Source organism: Malania oleifera, chromosome 4 (assembly GCF_029873635.1).
Source record: "Malania oleifera isolate guangnan ecotype guangnan chromosome 4, ASM2987363v1, whole genome shotgun sequence".
Lineage (NCBI taxonomy): Eukaryota > Viridiplantae > Streptophyta > Magnoliopsida > Santalales > Ximeniaceae > Malania > Malania oleifera.
Window position 1 is genome coordinate 71,426,621 of NC_080420.1, and position 24,322 is coordinate 71,450,942.

Below are 24,322 nucleotides of genomic sequence, written 5' to 3' on the forward strand. Positions count from 1 at the left end.
ATTCTTTTTGGGTGAAGAAATATTTTAAACTTTTATGGTCGGTAAAGATCTCACATCTCCCACCATAAAGATAATTCCTCCAGATCTTTAGAGCATATACCACTGCAGCTAGCTCTAAATCATGTACCGGGTAGTTCTTCTCAGACTCTTTAAGCTGCTAAGAAGTGTAAGCAATAGTCCTCTCATGCTGCATCAACACGCACCCAAGTTCCTTTTGGGACGCGTCACTATATATAACAAATCGATCCTCTCCAGATGGAATAGATAATATCGGTGTAGTGACCAATCATTGCTTCAATTCCTAGAAGCTCTGCTCACACTCATCGGTCCATTCAAATCTCACATTTTTCCTTGTGAGTTGTGTTAGTGGACCCGATAATTTGGAGAAGCCATCCACAAAACGTCTGTAGTATCCTACTAGACCTAGGAAACTTCTAACCTCCTAAACGTTCCCCCGGTCCCATCCAACTTACCACTGCTTATATTTTACTCAGATCTACTCATATGCCATCCCCAAAGATTACATGTTCGAAGAAAGTAACCTGCCTCAGCCAGAATTCACATTTCTTGAATTTAGCATATAGTTTCTTTTTTCTTAATACCTACAACACCAACCTCAGATGATCCTCGTTCTCCTCAAAACTATTCGAGTAGACCAGTATATCATCAATAAATACCACAACAAACTGGTCTAAATACTGATGGAACACCCAATTCGTTAGGTCACTAAATACTTCGGGTGCATTAGTCAGACCGAACAGCATTACCAAGAACTCGTAATGCTCATATCTGGTTCGAAAAGTTGTCTTTGAAATGTCCTTTGTTTTCACTTTCACCTGGTGATATCCCGACCGAAGGTCAATTTTGGAGTTGACCTGGGTCCCATGGAACTGATCAAATAAATCATCAATTTTGGGGAGAGGATATTTATTCTTGACTGTCACTTTATTTATCTCTCTATAATCAATGCACATCCTCATAGTCTCATCTTTCTTCTTCACGAACAAGACTGGTGCTCCCCAAGGCGACACGCTAGGCCTGATAAATCATTTATCCAACAACTCATGCAACTAGTCTTTCAATTCTTTCGATTCAGCTGGAGCCATCCTGTAGGGTGCCTTAGATATCGATGCTGACCCTGGTAATAGATCCACTATAAATTCAATCTCTCGATCTGATGGTAAACCAGGTAATTCCTTTGGAAAAACATCTGGAAATTCTCTAACTACTGGAATATCAACTTGTTTCAATTCTTCCTTTCGCATCTCCTTTATATAAGCAACATACCCCAGGCAACCATCCTGAAGCAACCTCCTCTCCTGAATAGCCGACACTAGATGTGGCTGACACACTCGAAAAATGAGCAACTCGAAATCTATCCCAAGTAAGGAATGCGTTTAATCTCAGATTTTACGTTCGACCAATCGAAAATAAAAATGTATTGAACTTGGTTCAGATTCAGGATTTTCAAGATGGTTCAATTTCACTTTTGACAAATTAAATGACACGCAATTTAAACCCTAAAACTAACATTCACTAAATTAAAAAGCAAGAATGAAAACCCTAACCTACTTAAGGAAACATTAAAGCACGTGTCAATTAAAGAAGAGAACTTTGAATATGAAATTAAAACACGCAAAGGAAACTTAACTAGACATGAATACACACGATAAAAAACGAACCTTTAACAAGAAGTAGGATCTCGAATCAAAATTAAACCATTAACGATCTAAACGAAAACAGTATATGATAAACACAATTTTAACAAAGCCGACCCTAAACTAAGCTAAACCTCAAAAGAAAATTAAACTTGGAAAACTTCAAAGCAAAAACAATATATTTTTCTTTTTATATTTTATTCATTTTTTTTCAAGAAATCAAACTTAACATATTCGAACATAAAAAGAAAACAACTTTAACATAAACTTAATACTCATAAAAATTAAATTCTCTAAATAATAACAATTCAACTTGAACTTTACTTGAAATAAAAACAAAAAAAAAAAAACATTGAAAGAGAATGGAAGAAAGGGAACAACAAGACAAATAATGAAATAAAATAAAATAAAATAAAGAGAGAGAGCCATGGAGAGCTGAGGGTCTGTTCTGCTGTGGGAGTTCTCGGTTTGCTGATCTGCTGGAGCTGCTGTGCTCTGCTAGGACTGCTGTGTGGTGGATGGATATGCTGGAGTGAAGGCTGGGCTGGTGCGTGGAGAGCTGGCCAAGGGGGAGAAAGGGAGAAGCTACTACTGTGGAAGGCCGAGACTGGAAGGAATTTTGGTGCTCAGGCTGCTGTAATCTACTCTGCTGCTTGCTGGTTTGGAATTGTTCTGCCATGGTGCTCTCGGTGGTAGCTGGTATGGCAGCAGCAGAGTGCTCGGTTGGGCTGAGAGAAAACAGAGGAGAGTTGAGGGAGTTCAGGGGAAGAGAAAATAGAGAGCAAGAGAGAAGGATCTCAGAGAGAGAGAAGAGAACAGAGTAAGGAGAATAACAGAGATAAGGACAAAGGAAGAAAAGAAAGAGAGAGAAGAGAAGGGAAGGATAGAGAAAGGGAGAGAGTGGGGAGCCCTCGGGCTGCCTGCATAAGGAGAGGAAGAGAAGGGGATTTAAGGGGGAGCTGGGTTCCCCTAGAATCCGTGAAGCCACGACCCGACCCGTTTGGAAAGGGTTGACCCGTATTGTTATATTTTTTTTCATTTTTTTCATTCTCTGTTCATCACAAATTTGACTCTTCTGGAACCCGTTTCTCGCAAAGCTCAAAACATAAGAGTTGTAGATAATCCTTATCTATTTTTCCAAAAATTTGAATCGTCTCGATCGGAGTTCGAACGGAAAAGTTATGCATAAAATACGAACAGGTGTCGATTTTGGTTCCCGAAAATTTTCCTGCGATAAAAAATTATCAAAAATTCATAAATTGTGCAATAAAACTCAAGAATGATAATTTTGGCACTTTGTTAAAATACTGAAAAAATTTGGACATTTAATTAAAAATATAAACCGTAAAGTCTGGGTTAAGATGCCCAATTACGCAGTTTTGACGCGTAATCACACCCCCCCAACTAACATTTTGCTAGTCTCTAGCAAATGACGTGAATGAATTTCAGGGCGGTGTCTACAACTACATACTCCGGTGATCATGAAATCAATGCACATGCAACACAAGCATACCATTTCACATACAAGAATACTACTGAATTTCACACAGGCTTGTTCATATTTAGTACACACAACTCCAAAGCACGTCACTTATGCAAGTTTCATCGTTTATATGTCATTGAAGAGCAGTATACTCACATGAAGTTAATCAATGGCACATTCAAAGTTAATGCAGTCATATAAGTCCAAGTATAAACAAGTAAACTCTCGAGGTGTGTGTGATGTGTGTGACTCAGTACACCTAGGATACCAGTGGACACCTACAGAATGGTCGCTTTGACTCGGCCTAACTGGTATACCCTCAAAAACACTCAAAGAAAATGGGTTCACTCATCATATGTGAGGAGGAGTGTCGTGATCAAACATCCCACATATTAAAAGGAACAACGCTAAGTATATGGAGTGGACTAGTCTGGAAAGGATCTAGCCTATCTATGAGGTGTCGGGTCCTTCACCCTAGCATCTTCTCACCTACTCGCCATATCCAATCGAGACCACCCTAGATCAACTTACTCACAAACTTGTCGTGAATACATCTGAGGCATTAACCGGTTGAAGCATCTTCATACGTGGAAAATATGTGTCGTCCTTGACTTTTTGTGATATGTATTTGGGCCGGCATTGACATTTCATTTCATGCGCATGTGTATTGCTTATTCTTTATTTTGCTCATTCTTCATTTTCTGTCTTTTCTTAATCAATTAGGACAATCATAACACTTCTTTTGTAATCTTCATACCATCAATGGGAATTGAGCTCAAATAGGAGTTCATGAATTAAGTCTATCTCTAGGGGTGGCTCAGCCTTCGCATTTTGAGTAGGCTACAAGACCTAGGTTTCTACCTCCCCACTAGGTGTCACCTCTAGGCTAGAAAATCAAAAACAAAGACTAGTGTACAAAAGAATCATCTAGAAAAAGAGAATTGAGTTCCATGAACTCTGATTTGATATTAACACTTAAAAGGATGATAAATAGCTCAAGGATATCTCACAAGGTGTCATAGTCTCCACGGGTGCTCTCTCAGTGTTCACTGGAAACCCTAAGTGCAATGAATCATGTGAGTGTGTATTCAACCTCATGAGATGCCATGTAAATACAGGAAATTATATAACCAAATTAACATGAGTGTACTACCAATCAATTCTTCATAGAGTCATAAAGTCATATAAAGAGAAACTACGCATGATTGGCTCAAGTGTGTCATTCATAAGTTATATGCAAGTATGCAAAAGGGTATGAATCAGTGTTAAGCATGACATAGTGCAATGTAATTCCTCAGTGCTCCTCCTTTATTTCTCTCTTCTTCTTCTTCTTCTTTTTTTTTTTGTTTTTTTTTTTAAAAATATATATATAACCCGGTACGTGTACGTGCACAGTGTTACATGCGAATGCACATCCCCCCCAACTAAAGTGGAACATTGTCCTCAATGTGAAAGCATAAGGGAAATAGAAAAGATTGTGCACGCGAAAAGTAAGGCGTACCTGAGTGGCGAAGTAATGGAAAAGAAAAATCGAACTATGAGATAGACCTGAAAACTAACTAAAAATAAAATAAGATAAAAGGAAAGGAAAAGAAGAAAAAGAAAAACATCACAATTGTCTGGTGGAGGCTCAGGAGGAATTTCGTCTGGTGGCCGCAGGTCTATAAATTACATCGGCGGTTCTCCAAATTTAAGCCGCCACAGTGGATCAGTCTTCATACCTGCACGAAAATCAGCCTCAAATGAATAAATGCGTGTCAAAATACCAAACAATACGTGTACAGGTCAACCCTTATGTGTTGACAAGAAAGGGTCTTTATTCAACATCGTTTCCAGGAAATTTGCTTCTTTATGAACTAATGTGTGATAGGAAGTTATCGGAATAATTACCTGTAGTTCTTCAGAAGCATTAACATTAAAGGTTTTACCTAGTTCTTTGAAAATTATATGCTCACCAGACTGGTCAACCTCTTTATCGGGTGTACATATCATCATACCACTGCAAGAGTCTGCCTCCACATTAGGCTCCTTAACATATGATTCAGGCAGGAGTGACGATTTCATGATTTCTGAGCTCGGAGTATGAGGTACCATAGGTTGGTACTCCGTATGAGTATCAGTCTCCTCATCAACTAACTGCTCCGCTTGTGGCCCCGTTTCCTCTAATTTTTCTTTGACCTCTTCTAGTTTAGCCATGACTTCTAGTGCTGGGACAACTGGTTGTTCGACGATGAGCATCTCAGGTTGGGGAAATTCTTTCTCGCTTCTCGAAGTAGTGGTGGCCTCTGCTGTCTCAAGAGAAACATTGTGTATTTGTTGGTGTGGCTGCTGGTACTCTTGAGGACTAGGCTGAGGTTCCATGGGCAATTCTTCGTTTTCTAAGATGTCCAACTGCGTGCTTATCGCAGTAATGGTATCCCGCAATTCATTATTATGATTGACTTGAGTTTGCATGAATTGTTAGAGCATATTCACCATCTGAGTTATGCTATCCTCGAAAAGGTCTGACGACGTACAACTCGGAGAGATCTGTTGTGGCTGATATTGAGGCGGATGGTTGTTTGGGCAGTTTGGTGGCTTGTATACATCTCCACCACTAATTGTGCTAGTAGGGTGTGCAGTCATGGGTGCCTGAGTGTATCGTGTATTGCACTGTGGGACATTGTCAGCTAAGTAATCAAAGAATGATAATACCTGATCTGGATCCTCGCTGACGGGCTCTCCATTAGACATAGTCTGGACAAAACACTTGCAATCAGGGGTAAGAGCAGTATAAAAACAATCAGCTAATCTCCATAAGTCAAATCCGTGATGTGGGCAAGTACTTAGCAGATCCTTGAATCGTTACCAGCAAGCCCCAAATGTCTCGTCATCCTGCTGCGCAAAATTAAGAATCTGTTCCTGCAAAAATTGAGTTCTCTATAAGGGACAAAACGCATGCAGGAATTCACGCTCCATATCAGACCAATTAGTGATAGAATAAGGTCTCATAGAATGAAACCAAATCAGTGCCCTATCCTGCAAAGTAGCAAGAAATAAATTCAATCTAGTAGATTCGTCAGCTCTAGCATGAGAGAAAAACATGTTGCAGGTTAACTCAAACTCTGCTAGGTGCTGATAAGGGCACTCAGATTTCGTCCCGTAAAACTCAAGTAGCAATGACGTCCTCCCGCGCTGCATCATGAAATTAAGCTCGTCATAAGGCAAAACAGTGGAAGAGGATGCAGTGGCATATTCAAGCTGCAAAAAATCCATTATCGTGCGCGGTGCAGGTGCAGCCATTTTTTCCAAAACTCAAAAAAAAAAAAATTTCTGTTTTTGTTTTATGCTTTTTTTTTTCTTTTTCTTAAAACTAATAAAAATGACAGGAAAAATATAAATTTGAGACTAAGAACGACATTCCCCGGCAACGGTGCCAAAAATGTGACTCAATCGAAAAATGAGCAGCTCGAAAGCTATCCCAAGTATAGGAGTTACGTCGTGTAATATTAAGCCCAAGGGCTAGATCGTCTCCTCAGGGAATGCGTTTAATCTCAGATTTTACGTTTGACCAATCGAAAATAAAAATGTACTGAACTTGGTTCAGATTCAGGATTTTCAAGATGGTTCAATTTCACTTTTGACAAATTAAATGACACGCAATTTAAACCCTAAAACTAACATTCACTAAATTAAAAAGCAAGAATGAAAACCCTAACCTACTTAAGGAAACATTAAAGCACGTGTCAATTAAAGAAGAGAACTTTGAATATGAAATTAAAACACGCAAAGGAAACTTAACTAGACATGAATACACACGATAAAAAACGAACCTTTAACAAGAAGTAGGATCTCGAATCAAAATTAAACCATTAACGATCTAAACGAAAACAGTATATGATAAAAACACAATTTTAACAAAGCCGACCCTAAACTAAGCTAAACCTCAAAAGAAAATTAAACTTGGAAAACTTCAAAGCAAAAACAATATATTTTTCTTTTTATATTTATTCATTTTTTTTCAAGAAATCAAACTTAACATATTCGAACATAAAAAGAAAACAACTTTAACAGAAACTTAATACTCATAAAAATTAAATTCTCTAAATAATAACAATTCAACTTGAACTTTACTTGAAATAAAAACAAAAAAAAAACAAAACATTGAAAGAGAATGGAAGAAAGGGAACAACAAGACAAATAATGATATAAAGTAAAATAAAATAAAGAGAGAGAGCCATGGAGAGCCGAGGGTCTGTTCTGCTGTGGGAGTTCTCGGTTTGCTGATCTGCTGGAGCTGCTGTGCTCTGCTAGGACTGCTGTGTGGTGGATGGATATGCTGGAGTGAAGGCTGGGCTGGTGCATGGAGAGCTGGTCGAGGAGGAGAAGGAGAGAAGCTACTGCTGTGGAAGGCAGAGACTAGAAGGAATTTTGGTGCTCAGGCTGCTGTAATCTACTCTGCTGCTTGCTAGTTTGGATTTGTTCTACCGTGGTGCTCTCGGTGGTAGCTGGTATGGCAGCAGCAGAGTGCTCGGCTGGGCTGAGAGAAAACAGAGGAGAGTTGAGGGAGTTCATGGGAAGAGAAAATAGAGAGCAAGAGAGAAGGAACTCAGAGAGAGAGAAGAGAACAGAATAGGGAGAATAACAGAGATAAGGACAAAGGAAGAAAAGAAAGAAAGAGAAGAGAAGGGAAGGATAGAGAGAGGGAGAGAGTGGGGAACCCTCGGGCTGCCTACGTAGGGAGAGGAAGAGAAGGGGATTTAAGGGGGAGCTGGGTTGCCCTAGAATCCGTGAAGCCACGACCCGACCCGTTTGGAAAGGGTTGACCCGTATTATTATATTTTTTTTCATTTTTTTCATTCTCTATTCATCGCAAATTTGACTCTTCTGGAACCCGTTTCTTGCAAAACTCAAAACATAAAAGTTGTAGATAATATTTTCCTCTTTCTCCAAAAATTTGAATCGTCTCAATCGGATCTTGGACGAAAAAGTTATGCATAAAAAAAAAAACAGGTGTCGGTTTTGGTTCCTGAAAATTTTCCTGCGATAAAAAATTATCAAAAATTCATAAATTGTGCAATAAAACTCAAGAATGATAATTTTGGCACTTTGTTAAAATATTGAACAAATTTGGACATTTAATTAAAAATATAAACCGTAAAACCCGGGTTAAGATGCCCAATTACGCAGTTTTGATGTGTAATCAGTGGCGAGGCACGCACACGTGATCCAACAAATCTGAATTCATGTTCACCTGGTGGTCTGAAAACCACTTCTTTTTTATGACAATCAATGCAAGCGTAATTAGCTGCTAGCCAGTCCATACCCAATATCACATCGAACCCCTGCATGTCTAAAACCACGAGTTCAGCTGGTAATACTTTCTCCTAAATACCCATTGGATAGTTTTTAAGTACCCTCCTACACTTTACTACTGATCCAGTCGGCATGGCTACTGACAATTCAACATCTAACAACTGTGCCACAACCCCAGATAATTTAACATATCTCGATGACACAAAAGAATTAGTGGCACCTGAATCAAATAAAACAACAGCTTTATAAGGTAAAGCAATAAGAATACCTGTAATAACGTCTCCAGCAGCCTCAGTATTTCCCAGCGTCAACGCATAAACCCTCGTTGGAGCTTTGTTCCTCTACTAGCCTCCACAGGGCACCTGGCAACCTCCCAGAAAGGTTTGTGAACTGGTGTGTGGGTCGGCGGTCCCTAACATGATCGTGCCATATGATCGGTCCTCCCACACCGATAGCAGATGTTCTTTCCCATCCGGAATTCACCCAAATGTCTCCAGCCACATCTAGGGAAGATGGGATAAGTCTGCCCACCCTGAGAAGCACTGTCTCCCATCATCTGCCTTTATCCTCCACTGTACCAGTCTCCTCTCCATGAGCCCCGGCTGGAACCCGCCTAAAATCCAAAGGACACGGACCTCTTTCTCTAGCTCAATGCTCCCACATCTTTTTATTGGCTCTCCTCTACTACTGTGGCTCTATCAACCAGTTCATAGAAGTTTTGCATTTTCAGAACTGCTACTTATTTATAGATTTCCCGCCTCAAGCCCCTCTCAAACATCCTCGCCTTTTTAACCTCATTTGGGATAACATAAGGGGCAAAGCATGATAGCTCGACGAACTTCACTTCATACTGCTGAACCGTGAAATTTCTCTGGGACAAATTCAAAAATTCTACTACCTTAGCCTCTCTGACGGTAGCAGGAAAATATCTGTCGAAAAATACTTCCCTGAACCGACTCTAAGTCATAGCCACTGGTATAGGACTCTGCTCCTCCAATAATTTCATAGCTGTGAATTACGAAGTTATCCCAAGAGGGGGGTAATTGAGTATTTCAAAATTATTTAAGTTTATTTTACTGCTTAATCCCTATTTCAATGTTTAACAAAATAATCACAAAGGTCTGAAATTAATTCAAATAATTTTCTCAATAAACTCAATTATACCCAATTAATTATCAAGTGTATGTAATATTAATCAACATACAAACATGCAAAAATTGATAATGAAATGCAGGCAGAAATTAAAAAGTTAAGGGAAGAGAGAAGGAAAATACGATTTTACGAGATTCAACCAACTTGGGCTACGTCCTCGCCTTGAGCAACCCACTTAAGGATTCCACTAAATCCCTGCTCCTTTAACCGGGACGGATCTTCCCTTACAATCCACTGCTTACAAGAGATATAGTTTTCTCCTACTCCGATGATTACAAAAGGCACAGCTTCCTCCTCCCCGGTTCACAACCCGAACCGTGATTACAATATATAATTACAATTCTGCAAAACTCAATATTGCTTCTAACCAAGCTAGTGAGTACAATAGAAATCCTAAGACATATTCATATGATAAAACTTGAAGCTCAGTATGTATGTAATGATAAGATCGTTATATGAACGATATGCTTTGCAAAATTACCCTTAAATCAATATCTCCCAAAATAATTATATAAGTAGATGCTTTGGAGAACTTAGGGTTTTAATTCAACTTACTAAATACAAGAATACCAAATGTTATCTTAAAAAAATATATTCTTGAATGTTATGAAGATCTAAGTTCTTGCTATCAAATAATTCGTAAGAGCGAACCTTCGAATAAATATATGACTTTGAGTATTTCAAAAATTTAATAAACAATAATTTTTCAAATACTCTTTTTACCAATAAAGTAGATCCCTTTGTATAAAAATATGACTTTGAATATTTCAAGGATTCAAACTTTAGAATACTATTCCCACAAAATTTTTCACAATAAATAAGTATGAGAAAATAAAGTTTATTACTCCCAAGAAGATTGTTATTTGAACAGATAAAGGAGAAGACAACCGTTTAATAAAAAATTTATAGCTCAATGAAATATTTCTCAAACCTCAAGATCAAACCTAGATTTAGCAGAAGTTTTCTTGGATCTTGAAGATGCAAATGCCCACTAAGTATGAATTCTTTGGAGTGCAGGCAATGATTCTCAGCAATAGTATTCAAAGCTCTAAAGAGATGTACAAGGATGTTCAAGGCTCCCCAATCCTATTCAACCGTTGAAGGACTAAGGTTTATAGGTTACTTTTATAAGTGTTCTCAGCGTGAGTTTCCTTGTTGCCCTAGATACTTGAAATATTCCCCATGTTTGTAACATTTAAATTTGAAAAACTCAAATTTTCTGTAGGTTCAGTCGACTGAGCTCTCAGGTTCAGTCTTCTGATGTTCCTTAAAGCGCTAAAAATTTTAGTCTGGACACAGGGTCAAAAACGACTAAACTGTAGGTTCATTCTTCTGAAGTCCCAGCTCAGACGATTGAACTTGACGGTTCAGACGTCTGAAGGTGTTCTTCCTGTTCTTTGTTTCAAAAATAATTTTTCAGATGTCTGAACTAAATCTTCAATCTTCTGAGGAAATACTTCAGACGCTTGAAGTAAAACTTTAGTCGTCTGAGGTTGCATTTTCAGACTTCTAAGGATATACCTCAATCGTTTGGACAAACCAACTTCAGAATTTTCATTTTTGTTTTTAAAATCATTTGTGCTTTCTTGCTTTGCTTCTTCATAAAACATTTTTCGGGTTTTCAAATAAGGTCTCTAAGTCCATGTTTAACCATAGAAGGTTTTCATGAGATGCATGTGTAGGGTATATTTTGAGCTTCTAGTTATATCATATAAAATATGCAACTACAATCAATTCTAATTACCCATTCCCACGACGATCTTAAACTTGACGCTTGCATCTTCATTCTTCTACTCTTTTAGTTCCATGGATTTTGCCAGATCATATGCGCTTCAAATTCCTCATGATTTCCATGACTTCCTCACCTTTTGTGCATGCTAAATAATGTTCCTGCTAAAAATCTCAATGCACATATAAGATAATTGTGTTTTGTCATTATCAATACGAGATCGGACCCAAAAAGTCAACAGTAGCCATCCACCATCTCTCGGCCTCGCCTGTCAACTTGTACGTGGCATAGAAGACCCTATGTTCATCGATGCAGTGGAGCACCATTAATACTTTCTCAATCTCCTGCATTCAGTTCTCAGCAACTACAGGATCAGCTCCTCCTGAAAACGCTGGAGGGTTCATCTTTGTAAACCTCTCTATTGTACACCCCTGAGCTACAAATGGGCCTCCCTGCTCCCTGGAGCTCCATGCAATTTTAGCCATAACCTGCTGAGCCACGCTGCACAAAATAGCATCTGAATCTCCGTCGCCTATGTTAGAAGGCCCTGCACCATCATCGCCGCTAGCATAAGCACTACTACCTTCAGGGTCCATCTTGAAATAATATTAAATCCTGAAATCGTCAATGATTTCAGTCCAACCGTCGACGGTTATCCTTCTGCAGCCTACTCTTTTGTTATTTGCTTCACGATGCTTTCCTGATGTATGAGTTCCACTCAAATATGAGTTACATCTCCAACAATCAGTTTGTCTTAAGAGACCTTCAAATGTCAAACTCAATTTTTTTTATTTTTTAAATTACATGCCTATTTTATGATTGGTTAGTGTTTAAGAGCAGAATTATTATTAGTTATGCTCTCTCTCTCTCTCTCTCTCTCTCTCTCTCTCTCTCTCTCTCTCTCTCTCTCTCTCTCTAGATTAAAGATGAAGGAAAATTGCATTACTCACTCTACCATGGCAATAACTCTACCATTGACCAGCCCCTTCTTATTTGTTTTCACTTTGACGTAATTGATGATTAATGGAAGGTTCTTCTTATGTGTGCTCAACAATCCGCCCAACTCAAACCGAATCGACCAAAAAAATCAACTTTAAATGGTTTGTGGGTCAGTTAACAATTTTCTAATTTGCATAACCTAATTGTACAAGTTGATTTGTGGGTTTAGTGTCTAACCACCCAACCTGTCTCTAATGCATATATATATATATATCAAAAAAAAAAATTAGTAAGGGCTTAAAACTATTTGAAACTTATGAAATAATGCATATGATAGATTAAGCACATTTTGAAATGTTTAAATTTTTAATTTAGCTTTTTTTTAATCCTTCTCGAAATGGAATTTTTTTGCATTTCATGATTTAATGTGGTTAATATTATATATGTTATAACAAATATAATACTTTAATTATTTTCAAAACCTTATTTGAATTTTGTTATCAATGAGAAATTAAAAATTGTATATTATTTATTATGTTACATTATATTATTACATTAATATTATTTTTTTATAAGAAATCCATCAATATAATATATTATTATTATTATTATTACTTGGCATTCTTTGTGTTTTTCCACCTTTTCTACTTCGCCTTTAAATAAGTTAAACTAACAACCTGACCTAACACTCGATAATCAAACCAACCCAAATCACATCCTTATTAGTTTGATTTAGAATTGACTTTTTACTAAACCAACAAGATTGGATCGGTTGAAATTTTGGACACAAGCTGATCCATAAATACATGTTTTTGTCAATAAAACTAAAGTTTTCAAAAAATCTTTTAGTGCTGCAATGGCCCTGTTAAGAAATTTGCTAAATTTTAGCCTCAGAAAATTATATATGTATGTTGAAATATCAGTAGCTCATACTTGATTGCGTACCTTAATTTTTTTTATTCACTCTTTAAAATTTTTTCCTTTCAAATAATCATTTGTTTACAAAGTCAGTTTATCATTATTATTATTATGACTCCACGTTCCCTGAATAATAAAAGAATATGGACCCAAGCTCGGGTTACACTGAATTTTGAAGTCACATTCGACGAGAGCTATTGACATTACAAGTGGCAAAATGGGTCAAAATCCGACGAGTGGCCCATGACCTGTCTGTTTAAAACGGGTTCGAGTTTATGCAAAGTCAACACGTTTATAAACGAGTCAACCAATGACCTGCCCGCGTATAAACAAATCAACCCGGGTTTGGGTCGGGTGAATCCGTCTCACTCTTAGTCTCCCTCTCACGATCTCACCCGCAGTATCACCCTCCCTTTCTCTCAGTCTCCCTCTCAAGTCTCGACTCACTCTCAGACCTCGTCTCTCTCTCTCTCTCTCTCAACTCTCTCAATTCGTACAAACAATTTTTTTTACATTCTACATTTTTTTAAGATTTGATAAATAAAATAAGTACTTTAAAAAAAATTAAATATATATTTATATATATATATCATTATTTTTTTAAAACAAGTAACCTGTGAAACTGGAGAATTCAGGAGAATTAAGATTTACATGGTCATGACCCAGAGAGAGAGAGAGAGCATTGGTTCTCAAGCGTGTGAGAGAGATTGAGGGGGTTTTCCCACTAAATGGGTTAACGATCCGGGAATAGTAAGTACGTTTTTTTATTTGAATCATCATAATATTCCCAAGATGATAATATTACACAAGTTCAGTTGAAATAATAAAAGATTAAAATAACTCATCTGTGAAAGTGATGTTGATTTACAATTTTATTTTCATTTTCAATTTTCACATAATTACAAGAATACCCCTTACACGGTAAGGGGTCGAAGTCCAGACACTTGCCCGTTAAAATGCATCACAACATAACACAGATTACACTAGCATGCATCAAAACGATTAAAAAGCTGTTAAATCAATCATAATAATCATCAAATTCAACATTAATAATTGCTGGAGCTTTTAGAAACATCCCAGTAACTACTAGGGGAAAAAAGCAAAAAGGGAAACACATCTTGATGACAACGAAAGAGAGCAAGCATAATAATAAGTATAGGAGTTCACAATATATATAACTGGGCATAAGTACAGATTGTGTATCAGGGTAGAATTAATATACAGAATAAACAGATGTAAAACATATTTTGCTGCCAGCAGCTCACATGCCCAACCTTTCAGCAGACTGGTTTTTGGGAACGATAAAAATCCCAAAGCAAGGAGGGAGAGGGAGAGGGAGAAAGAAAAAGAGGGGTACTTGGAACAAGTCTAAGAAGAAAAAGAAGTGTGGAAACAAAAAATCTTTAATGCAAGACCCAACATGCGATGATCTTCATTCCCAAGTAACTGAGATCATAGAGTTAGCTACTCCCGCCTCCTCAAACGTTAGGTTGCTCTCATATTCCAGACACTTCGAAGCCCCTGGTATTGCATGCGTCAAGTGAAATGGCCGCAACCCACCTTCCTTGAGTTGAGAATGGCAGAACGACCACAGCAACTGCAACAAAAAAAGTGCAAACCATCCCCAGTTGAGTCATTCAGGTCATTAGATGGGTCAACAATTTCTGCAGCTGTTGACAAAATCCTGTTCCCTTGGGTAATTGGGTCAAACTTTCTAGATCTGAATGATTCTTATAAACATTTTTTTTCTAGTTCTGCCTCGACAGTTAACAATTCCCTTTTATGAGTTCTCCAGTTTTTAATTCGTAAGTTGGATCTACAGTCGAATAAAAATTAAATGACTTAAAAGTTCCAATTGGGTCAGTATGTCCCCAGTTCAATTAAATAATAGGAGCAACTCTTAAGAAAATATACACCTTTTATGATGAATGCTCAGCAATAATAAGGATGCATTTAAAATGGAGATGACACAGAAATCTACCAAAGGTTTTCCCGATAAGTTATCTTAGAATATTCTCACCCCTTCCCAAGGCCAAACCTAGAAAAAGATTCCTTGAAATGGAACAAGGGACAGCCAGAATCAACTGCCTGTATATTGTGCAACTCTTAAAAAATATGTCAATGGTTGGGGCGCATTTAAAAGTTTGGAAAAGGCTCACTAAAGACGGCACATCTCGTCCAACACATGTATTTCAATGCATAAAGAAGTGCCTATGCATCATGAACTTCATGGAATTATTTTTACCATATTTACATGTATAAGCGCCTTATTTTATGTTCACAACCAATGCAATAAGTAGACTAAACCCAATGTTCAAAAATTGGTCAAGTTATTTTAGACATGATTTTACACTATAACTCATAAAATTGAAATTCTTTTTTTGGTTCTGGTGCCAAATGCTTACACCCAAACAATCCAGTCATTCACTTAGCAACATTTCATGCTTATGTAAGGCTCTCATCAAATGGCAGGTTATTCATCATTAGACACTGCTTTGTGCCAAAAATCCAGTATATTTGCTAGTGTATATAACAAAAAAGGGAACAAGCAAACATAAATAGACACAAAGCAATAGCAGGTACACTTGTTTACATCTGTGGTCTAGGAAATGGCTTGAATGCATTCCTTTTTCTCATTGTTTCATAAAGCTAATAGAGTTGAGATACTTCAGCTAATATGAGTCTCCGGCATGGCCTGAAATTTCCGAGAAATTGTTGAAATTTACACTTCCCCACCGCCCTTGTCAAAACAGCGGTCATTTTTAAGCTACAGCTCAATATCAAAAGACTGAATCTTGGAAGCTTGTTGGAATTGTTATTGTATTTCATATTGTGAAGCTTATCTTGATTGATTGAATTGACTTATTGAGTTTTGGTTTCATTTGCTAAAAGAAGTATTGAGAAACTTGCAAAGCATTCAAATTGACATAGCCGTCCATAAAGACTTCAAATTAAATTGATGCTTGGCTGAATTTGTGATTGAAAGTCAAACCATACATGTGTGAAGAGTTGAGAAAGAATTAATGAAAGAGTTCAAAGAAAGTTTTAAATCCCAATTCACCCCCCTCCTTGAGAGTACACCTTACTTTTCAATTGGTATCAGAAAAGGGTTATAACAAATTTTAAATTAAAAGCTATATAAAGATCTCTATAGCACACCTAGGTGTATCTCCCTTTGCTGAAGGTCAATCCTCATCTAGATCACCTATTTTCTGCAGTGTAAACTACACCTTTTGGAAACAAAGAATGAGAATTTACTTACAAACTATGGATTGGAAAGCATGGAAAGTTGTCACACAAGATGACCTTATCTCCACTAAAATTGTGGATGGTAAAGAAATACCTAAAGAAGAAAAAGAGATCACCGACAATGACCATAAGATGTTGCAAGTATATTCAAGTGCTATGAATGCATTATATTGTGCTCTTGATGTAAATGAATTCAATAGGGTCGTGCCATGTAAATCAACCAAAGAAATATGGGATAAATTAGAGGTAACCTATGAAGAAACGAATGATGATAAAGATAGTAGAATTGACATGCTCACAAGCGAGTATGAGGCCTTTAGGATGAATCCAGATGAAACTATTACTAGTATGTACACTAGGTTCACCCATATAATAAACTCTCTCAATGCTTTAGGGAAAAATTACTCAACCTACGAGATGATTTGAAAAATCCTTAGAGGACTTCCTCCAATATAGGAAATTAAGGCCACTGCTATAACAGAAGAAAGAAACTTGAAAAATACTTCCATAGATGAATTGATAGGTTCGCTCCTCACATATGAAATGGCTATAAACGAAAGAAATTCTGAAAATAACAAGAGTAAGAAATCAATAGCCCTTAAAGCTACTAAAGAAAACTCTAGTGAAGATGAAGAAGACAATGAATTAAATGATGATGATATAGCCTTCATCACTGAAAGACTTGGAAAGTTATTCAAAAAGAATAAAAAGTTCCCTCGAAAGTTTAAAGGTTCTAAATCTGACGAAGGGGAAATAAGTAAAAAGGAAACTAAAAATGAACCCCCTACTTGTTATAATTGTAAGAAAGTTGGGCATATTAAATCAGATTGTCCACTACTGAAGAAGAAGAAGAAGAAGAAGAAGAAGACAATTAAAGCTACATGGGATGATACAAGCTCAAGTGAATCAGAGGATGAATCAAGTGATCAAGAAGTGGCAAACATTTGCTTCATGGCAAGAGATGCTGAGGTAAACTCCTACACTAGTTCATCTGAAGGATCTAGTGATGAATCTTGTAGTGATTCGTGTGATAGCATGCCTTCGTATAAAGAAATTCAAGTTGAACTATTTGCCTTACACAATAGGTTCATAAAAGTAACTAAAAGAAACATAGCCTTGAAAGAACAAAATAAAAAGCTAAAGAATCAACTAGAAACCTCAATATCTGCTGAAAAAGAAAGACACACATATTTATGATCTTATAAAGAAAATAAATGAGATGTCTCAAGATTTAGTTAAATTACAAGTGAGTGGTGAAAACAAGAAGGACTTAGAAATAAGTAATCTTAAAAGTAAAGTTGAGGATAAAGAAAAAATCATCTGCAATTTTACAAAAGGAAAAGAGAACTTTGAAAAGTTGATTGGAACCCAAAGAATGTCATTAGACAAAGAAGGAATTGGATATAATAGAATTGAGAACAAAAAGAAAAAGAATCTATATATGGGATACTTTATAAAGGAATCAAAGTATTATGAAAGCACATCTTCTACAAATATCTATGAACACACTACATGCTTCTTGTGTAAGAAAAAGGGACATAAAATTTGAATGCCCATTTTGGAAGAAAAAATGTTAAAGTCAAGAAAGTATGGAAAGTCAGAGAAAATAAATCGAAAATAAAAGGACCTAAGAAGGTTTGGATAGCTAAAAATAACACATTGAACCCTTCTTGTAGGTTTGCTTTAGGACAACCCCATCAAAAGACAAATGGTACTTGAACAGCAGGTGTTCAAGGCACATGACCGGAGATAAATCCAAATTCATCACACTAGTGCAAAAAGATGGTGGATACGTCACGTTCAGCGACAATGCTAAAGGTAAAATCATTGGAATCAGAAAAATAGGTAAAGAACCTTCTTTGACCATTGATGATGTTTTGTTAGTAGATGGGTTGAAACATAATCTTTTAAGTATAAGTCAATTAAGTGATAAAGGATTTGACATAATCTTCAAACAAGACAAATGCATTGCTAAAAATAAAGAAAAACATAATGTTCTATTCACCGCTAAAAGAGTTGATAATGTGTATTGCATAAATTTTGAAAATCTAAAATCTCAAGATATCACATGCTTAGCAGCCATGAATGAAGCAAGTTGGCTATGGCATAGAAAACTAGGACACGCTAGTATGGACTTACTACCAAAATTAGTTAAAAAGAACTTAGTTAGAGGACTACCAAGCACTAAGTTTGTAAAGAATAAAATATGTGATGTTTGTCAACTAGGAAAGCAAACTAAGTCCAACTTTAAGAAGAAGAAACATATTTCCACTAGCAGACCCTTAAAGCTTATCCGCTTAGATTTATTTGGCCCTACTAGAACACAAAGTCTAGGAGGAAAGCAATATGCTTTCGTCATTGTTGATGACTACTCCAGGTTTACTTGGGTACTCTTCTTAGCCTCCAAAGAAGAAGTTCGCAATATGTTGATAAAATTGTGTAAAAGACTTCAAAATGAAAAAGATATGGTGTTTTAAATATCAGGAGTGATCAAGGAAGAGAATTCAATAATAAAGATGTTGATAAATTCTGCAATGAACATGGAATAAAACACAACTTTTCAGCACCCAGAACTCCACAACAAAATGGAGTTGTTGAAAGAAAGAATAGATCCCTTCAAGAAATGGCTACGACCATGTTAAATGAACATAAGCTACCTAAATACTTTTGGGTTGAAGCGGTTAATACCGCATGTTATGTAATGAATAGAGTTTCCATAAGATCAACCTTAAGTAAAACTCCCTATGAACTATGGAAAGGAAGAAGGCCAAAACATAGCTTAATTTCATGTATTTGGATGCAAGATGACTTAGGGAAATTTGATGCAAAATCAGATGAAGGAATAAGGAATCTTTTTAGGGTATGCGTTGAATAGCAAAGCATTTAGAATCTATAATAAAAGAACACTCACAATTATAGAATCAATTCATGTAACCTTTGATGAAGTAAATCCATTTACACAAGCAATTGATATTGAAGAAATTAAAGCTAAAACTAGAAGACTTAGAAATCATAGAAATGAAAGAAGAGAAAAATGAAGTTAACTCCAAATAATGATTCTACTAAAAATTATGAGTTACCTAAAGAATGGAAATTTGTAAGAAATCATCCAAAAGATCAAATCATACAAGAACCATCACGAGGAGTATCAACTAGATCTTCATTGAAAAACCTATGTAATCATTATGCATTTCTATCCCAAGAAGAACCAAATAACATTGAAGAAGCGTTAAGTGATGATTCATGAATAGAAGCAATGCAAGAAGAATTAAATCAATTTGAAAGAAATAGAGTATGGAAATTAGTTCCCAAAACCTATAATCATTCAATAATTGGAACAAGATAGGTATTTAGGAATAACAAAGATGAAAATGGTATTGTAGTAAGAAATAAAGCTAGACTAGTGGCTCAAGGATATAATCAAGAAGAAGGAATAGATTATGATGAGACCTTTGTAGCTAGAATGGAAACTATAAGAATGTTATTAGCCTATGCATCCCACAAGGAATTCAAACTCTATCAAATAGATGTAAAAAGTGCATTCTTAAATGGATTCATTAATTAAGAATTATATGTAGCACAACCTCCAGGATTTGAGGATATCAAGAACCCTAATCATGTGTTAGGTTAACCAAAGTTTTATATGGATTGAAACAAGACCCTAGAAAAGGGATTTTCTAAAGGAAAAGTAGACAGCACATTATTTATTAAATCTAAAAATAAAGATATGCTCATCATTCAAATCTATGTAGATGATATTATATTTGGTACTACAAACGAAGATTTGTGTAAGGATTTTGCAAAATGTATGCAAGAGGAATTTGAAATGAGTATGATGGAAGAGTTAAATTACTTTCTAGGACTACAAATCAAGCAAGCTAAAAATGGAACATTATAAATCAATCAAAATATGTAAGGGACATGCTTAAGAAGTTTGACATAGAAGGTAGCAAGCCTATAGGAACACCAATGAGTACTTCCATAAGTCTTGATAAGGATAAAAAAGGAAAACCAGTTGACATGAAATACTATCGAGGTATGATAGGTAGTCTACCATACTAGACAGCTAGTAGACCAGATATAATGTTTAGTGTATGCATGTGCGCCCGGTTTCAATCAGCTCCTAAGGAATCTCACCAGATAGCAGTAAAAAGAATCTTAAGATATTTGATAGGCACTAGATGATTAGTTATTCAGATGCAAATTATGTGGGATGTAAAATTGATAGAAAAAGTACAAGTGGAACTTGTCATTTTCTAGGATGATCTCTTGTGTCTTGGTTCTCCAAGAAACAAAATTTCATAGCCTTATCTACTGCTGAAGCTGAGTATGTGGCAGCAGGTAGTTGTTGTGCACAAACACTCTATATGAAGCAACAATTAAAAGACTTTAATTTAGAGTACTCAGCTATACTGTAAAGAGTGATAAAGCAAGTGTTATAAATATTTCCAAAAATTCGATATTACACTCAAGAACCGAGCATATAGACATAAAACATCATTTTCTAAGAGATCATGTGCAAAAAGAAGATACATTACTTGAATTCGTGAATACAAATGACCAATGGGTGGATATTTTCACCAAACCTCTACTAGAAGATAGGTTTATATCAATAAGAAGAGAACTTGGCCTATTACATAGTAGAGAAGTTGTTTAGGAAGGATACATGATGAGTGAAAAGAGTTTATTTGAAAGATTGGTGAGGTCAGGCGACTGAGCCTGTGACCCCAATCGACTGACAAGCTACTGACTAATAAAAATTAAAATTCACTAAAGGTCAAGCAACTGAACTCAGGACCCTAGTCGACTGGACTGACGAGATTTTAAATACTCCTCAACGCGAAACCCTAACTTTTCAAAATCCCAATCAACTGACCCTGTTTCATCACTCACCCGAACTCCCTTCTCATTGATCTCCATTGATTCTTGTTGGCTTTTTGAGTCTGATCTCTGTTTTGATGCTGACAAACACACGTGTTACTTATGTGTGTACTCTAGTGACTGAACAGGTTATAATTCAACACACATACAAGGGGAAGTGGAATACAGGAGGAACTTCAAGTTTATCATCATTCTAACACGTTTCTTGGAGTCTTGAAGAGCAAAAGGAAGACGAAGACATTTGTTTATTTCATTTGTAATGCATTTATTTTTTAATTTGGTTTGTAATAACTGCATTCATCCTACATAATATGAATGTAAGCTCAGATAGAACCGTAGACAGACCTTAGGGTTGGACGCTAGGTTTTTTAGGATAAATTAAAATGACTAGACCTTAGATTGATCCTAAGTTCCTGCACTTAATTTTTAACTGAAACAGAACTTAGGCTCTAGTTTGTGAGGTTTCGGGCTACCGAACCCAAGCAAGTCAAATTGCCTCGGTCGACCGAATGGTTGACTAGTCAACAAGTTTGACTTGGTTCAGGCGACCGAACCAAATTGAACTGGGTGTCCCCGGGCGACCGAACCTTAGAGCGGTCACTTTTCACCTTCCCTAGACGCCCAAACTCCACATTCAAAATTGCCTCGGGCGACCAAATTGAGAAGTTCGGTAGACCGAACTTGAGACCGGGCAACCGAATCTCGGACATTTTAAAAATCGCCTAGTTCAGTCAACCGACCCTGTCCACGGGCACCCGAACTTCAAAAAATGCCTTTTTTTTGTGAGTGTTCGAGCGACTAAACCTATGGCTCGGGCGACCGAAACTCTCGGGTTGCCAATTTTTTACCAGGGTAATTAAGGTTAAAACTTAATTAAAACATTTCCAAAATTCTCAATAGGTCCCCAACGGTCATATTTTCTTGAAAATTTATAAAGACCCCCTTCATAACTCAACTTAGCAACTTTGATTAATCCAAATTTTTCTCTCTAATCCATTGTCAATCAAAGTTCCCCCAAAATGTTTTTTATTGTTTAAATCATTCTCTTGGAGCAAAATGTTTTAATCAAAACTCTCCAACTCTCATTCCATTCACTTATTTCAAAATCATTGTGGAAGAGAGTATATTCATTTTGGGCATTTATTTTTATATATACATGCTTACACTCTCACATATTATTCATCTTTGAAAATCATTTTCTTGAGAGTATAGCTTTGGTTTCTCCTGGTTATTTCTTTTGAGAAACATTTTTTTGGGAGAAATTATTTATTGCACAAATCTTTTTGAACTTAAACTCCAGATTCTCCAAATACTTTTATTTGCAAATATCTTTATTGGAGAACATATTAATCATATTATATATTCATATGTTTTATTTGTGCATTAATTATTTAGATAAGCACCCTTTACTCTACTGAACTCAAATCATATCATAAGAGAGTGCATACATCTTAGAACTTTAATGTTGTACATTTCTACTTGTATTTAGAAGCATTGTATTATGTACAAAAATTGTTTTCCATGTACTAGTTGGGTTCATCCCATTAATTGAACTGGAGAGTCTCAACCCCCTAAATGAGACCGATTCGGTTCAGCCCGAAAATTGAACTAAGGAGTCTCAGCCCCGGAAATGAGACCGGTTCAGTTCAACCCAGAAATTGAATTGGAGTTTTCCTCGCCCCATAAGGAGAGGATGTAAACGGCTTCTACTCCGCCCGTTTAAGTGAGCAGGGTCCTTGGAGGGTACGCCCAAGCCGGGGACGTAGGCTGGTTTGGCCAAACCTTGATAACAAATATCTTGTGTCACTCTCTCCCTATCTCATTTTAATTCCTACACTTTAAATTCAGTATGTGTATGCCTATTTATTTATTGTTATATTAGTTGCATGCACACCTTTAATTTAAATGAGATATGTTGCACACGTGTATGCCTGCACTCACAGTTCTATTATTTTACATACATGTTTGCATTATGAATGGGATATGATTAGTAGTGAATCGACAAAATGCTTAATTGGCCAAAAAAATTTTAAAACCCAATTCATCCCCCCTTTTGGGATCACACCAAAGCTAACAATTCTAAACCTCAAAATCCTCCGATCAAAGTGAGAAAATCATCTTCCTACATCACCTACCCACGATTCCAAGGATTTTAAAACATTCAATTATTCTCCTCTGAAATCAAAATGCCCCAAACAAAGAGTACGACAAACCACGGTGCAACTTCGGGAAAGGATGACAAAAATATTGAGAGATGGCTCGTTGCTCCTCATGCCAAGCAACGATATCAAAATTATCTTCGCTCTATGGAACCCATCATAGGTAAGATCCTTGATACTTTGTTCTTTGAATCTGAATTTCCCAATATTCTACCGATGTTTCAGGAGATAGGATGAAAAAACTTTGTTGTCTATCAAGCAAAAGGTTTATATCCCAATCTTGTGAAGATTATTTATGCAAATATGGTTCAAGGTGATTCCGTACTTACTACCAAAGTTAAGGAAAAGGCAATCGCCCTAACTCCACAAATATTAACCCCCATTCTCCACATTGGCCAAGGTGACTTTAAGTGTCCGGATTTTGCACAATCGTGGATTATGGAACAAGGTTTCACACCCGAGGAATTCTTACCCTTAATCATGGTTGAAGAACCCGTATATTTTGGAAATCCTCCATTGTATAAACAATTGAACCTCCAAGAACAAATTCTTCAGAAAATTATCACATACAATATTTTACCCCAAGTTGGTTCACATGATTATATGTCTTACGTCGACTGCTTTGTCATGTGGTGTCTGTTGAAAGGGAAGAAACTCGACTGTCAAGTTTAATTCTTAAATGGATGTGGACAAGATTAGAAGCCCGACGAGTTACTCTTCCGTATGGTGGTATCCTTAATCTTTTGTTTACTCACCTTGATGTCACCACTCCTACCGATCTGTTTATAAAACGGACTAGATACGATCTTTTGTCCTCCACAGCTCTGAAACAAATGGGATATGAGAAACATGAGCAAGG

At 36.6% G+C, this 24,322-nt stretch overlaps 1 protein-coding gene across 3 annotated transcripts in view; it reads right to left on the bottom strand.

Annotated features, from left to right (window-relative positions):
- Positions 1 to 14,318: 14,318 nt before the first annotated feature.
- The window catches only part of LOC131153149 (plant UBX domain-containing protein 7), a 33,352-nt gene continuing 23,348 nt past the window's right edge, over positions 14,319 to 24,322 (bottom strand). For all 3 annotated transcript variants that reach the window (XM_058105248.1, XM_058105250.1, XM_058105249.1), the window contains exon 10: positions 14,319 to 14,771. In XM_058105248.1, coding sequence (XP_057961231.1) covers positions 14,607 to 14,771 — 165 coding nt within the window. In that variant the 3' untranslated portion in view covers positions 14,319 to 14,606. The remainder of the gene's footprint in view (positions 14,772 to 24,322) is intronic.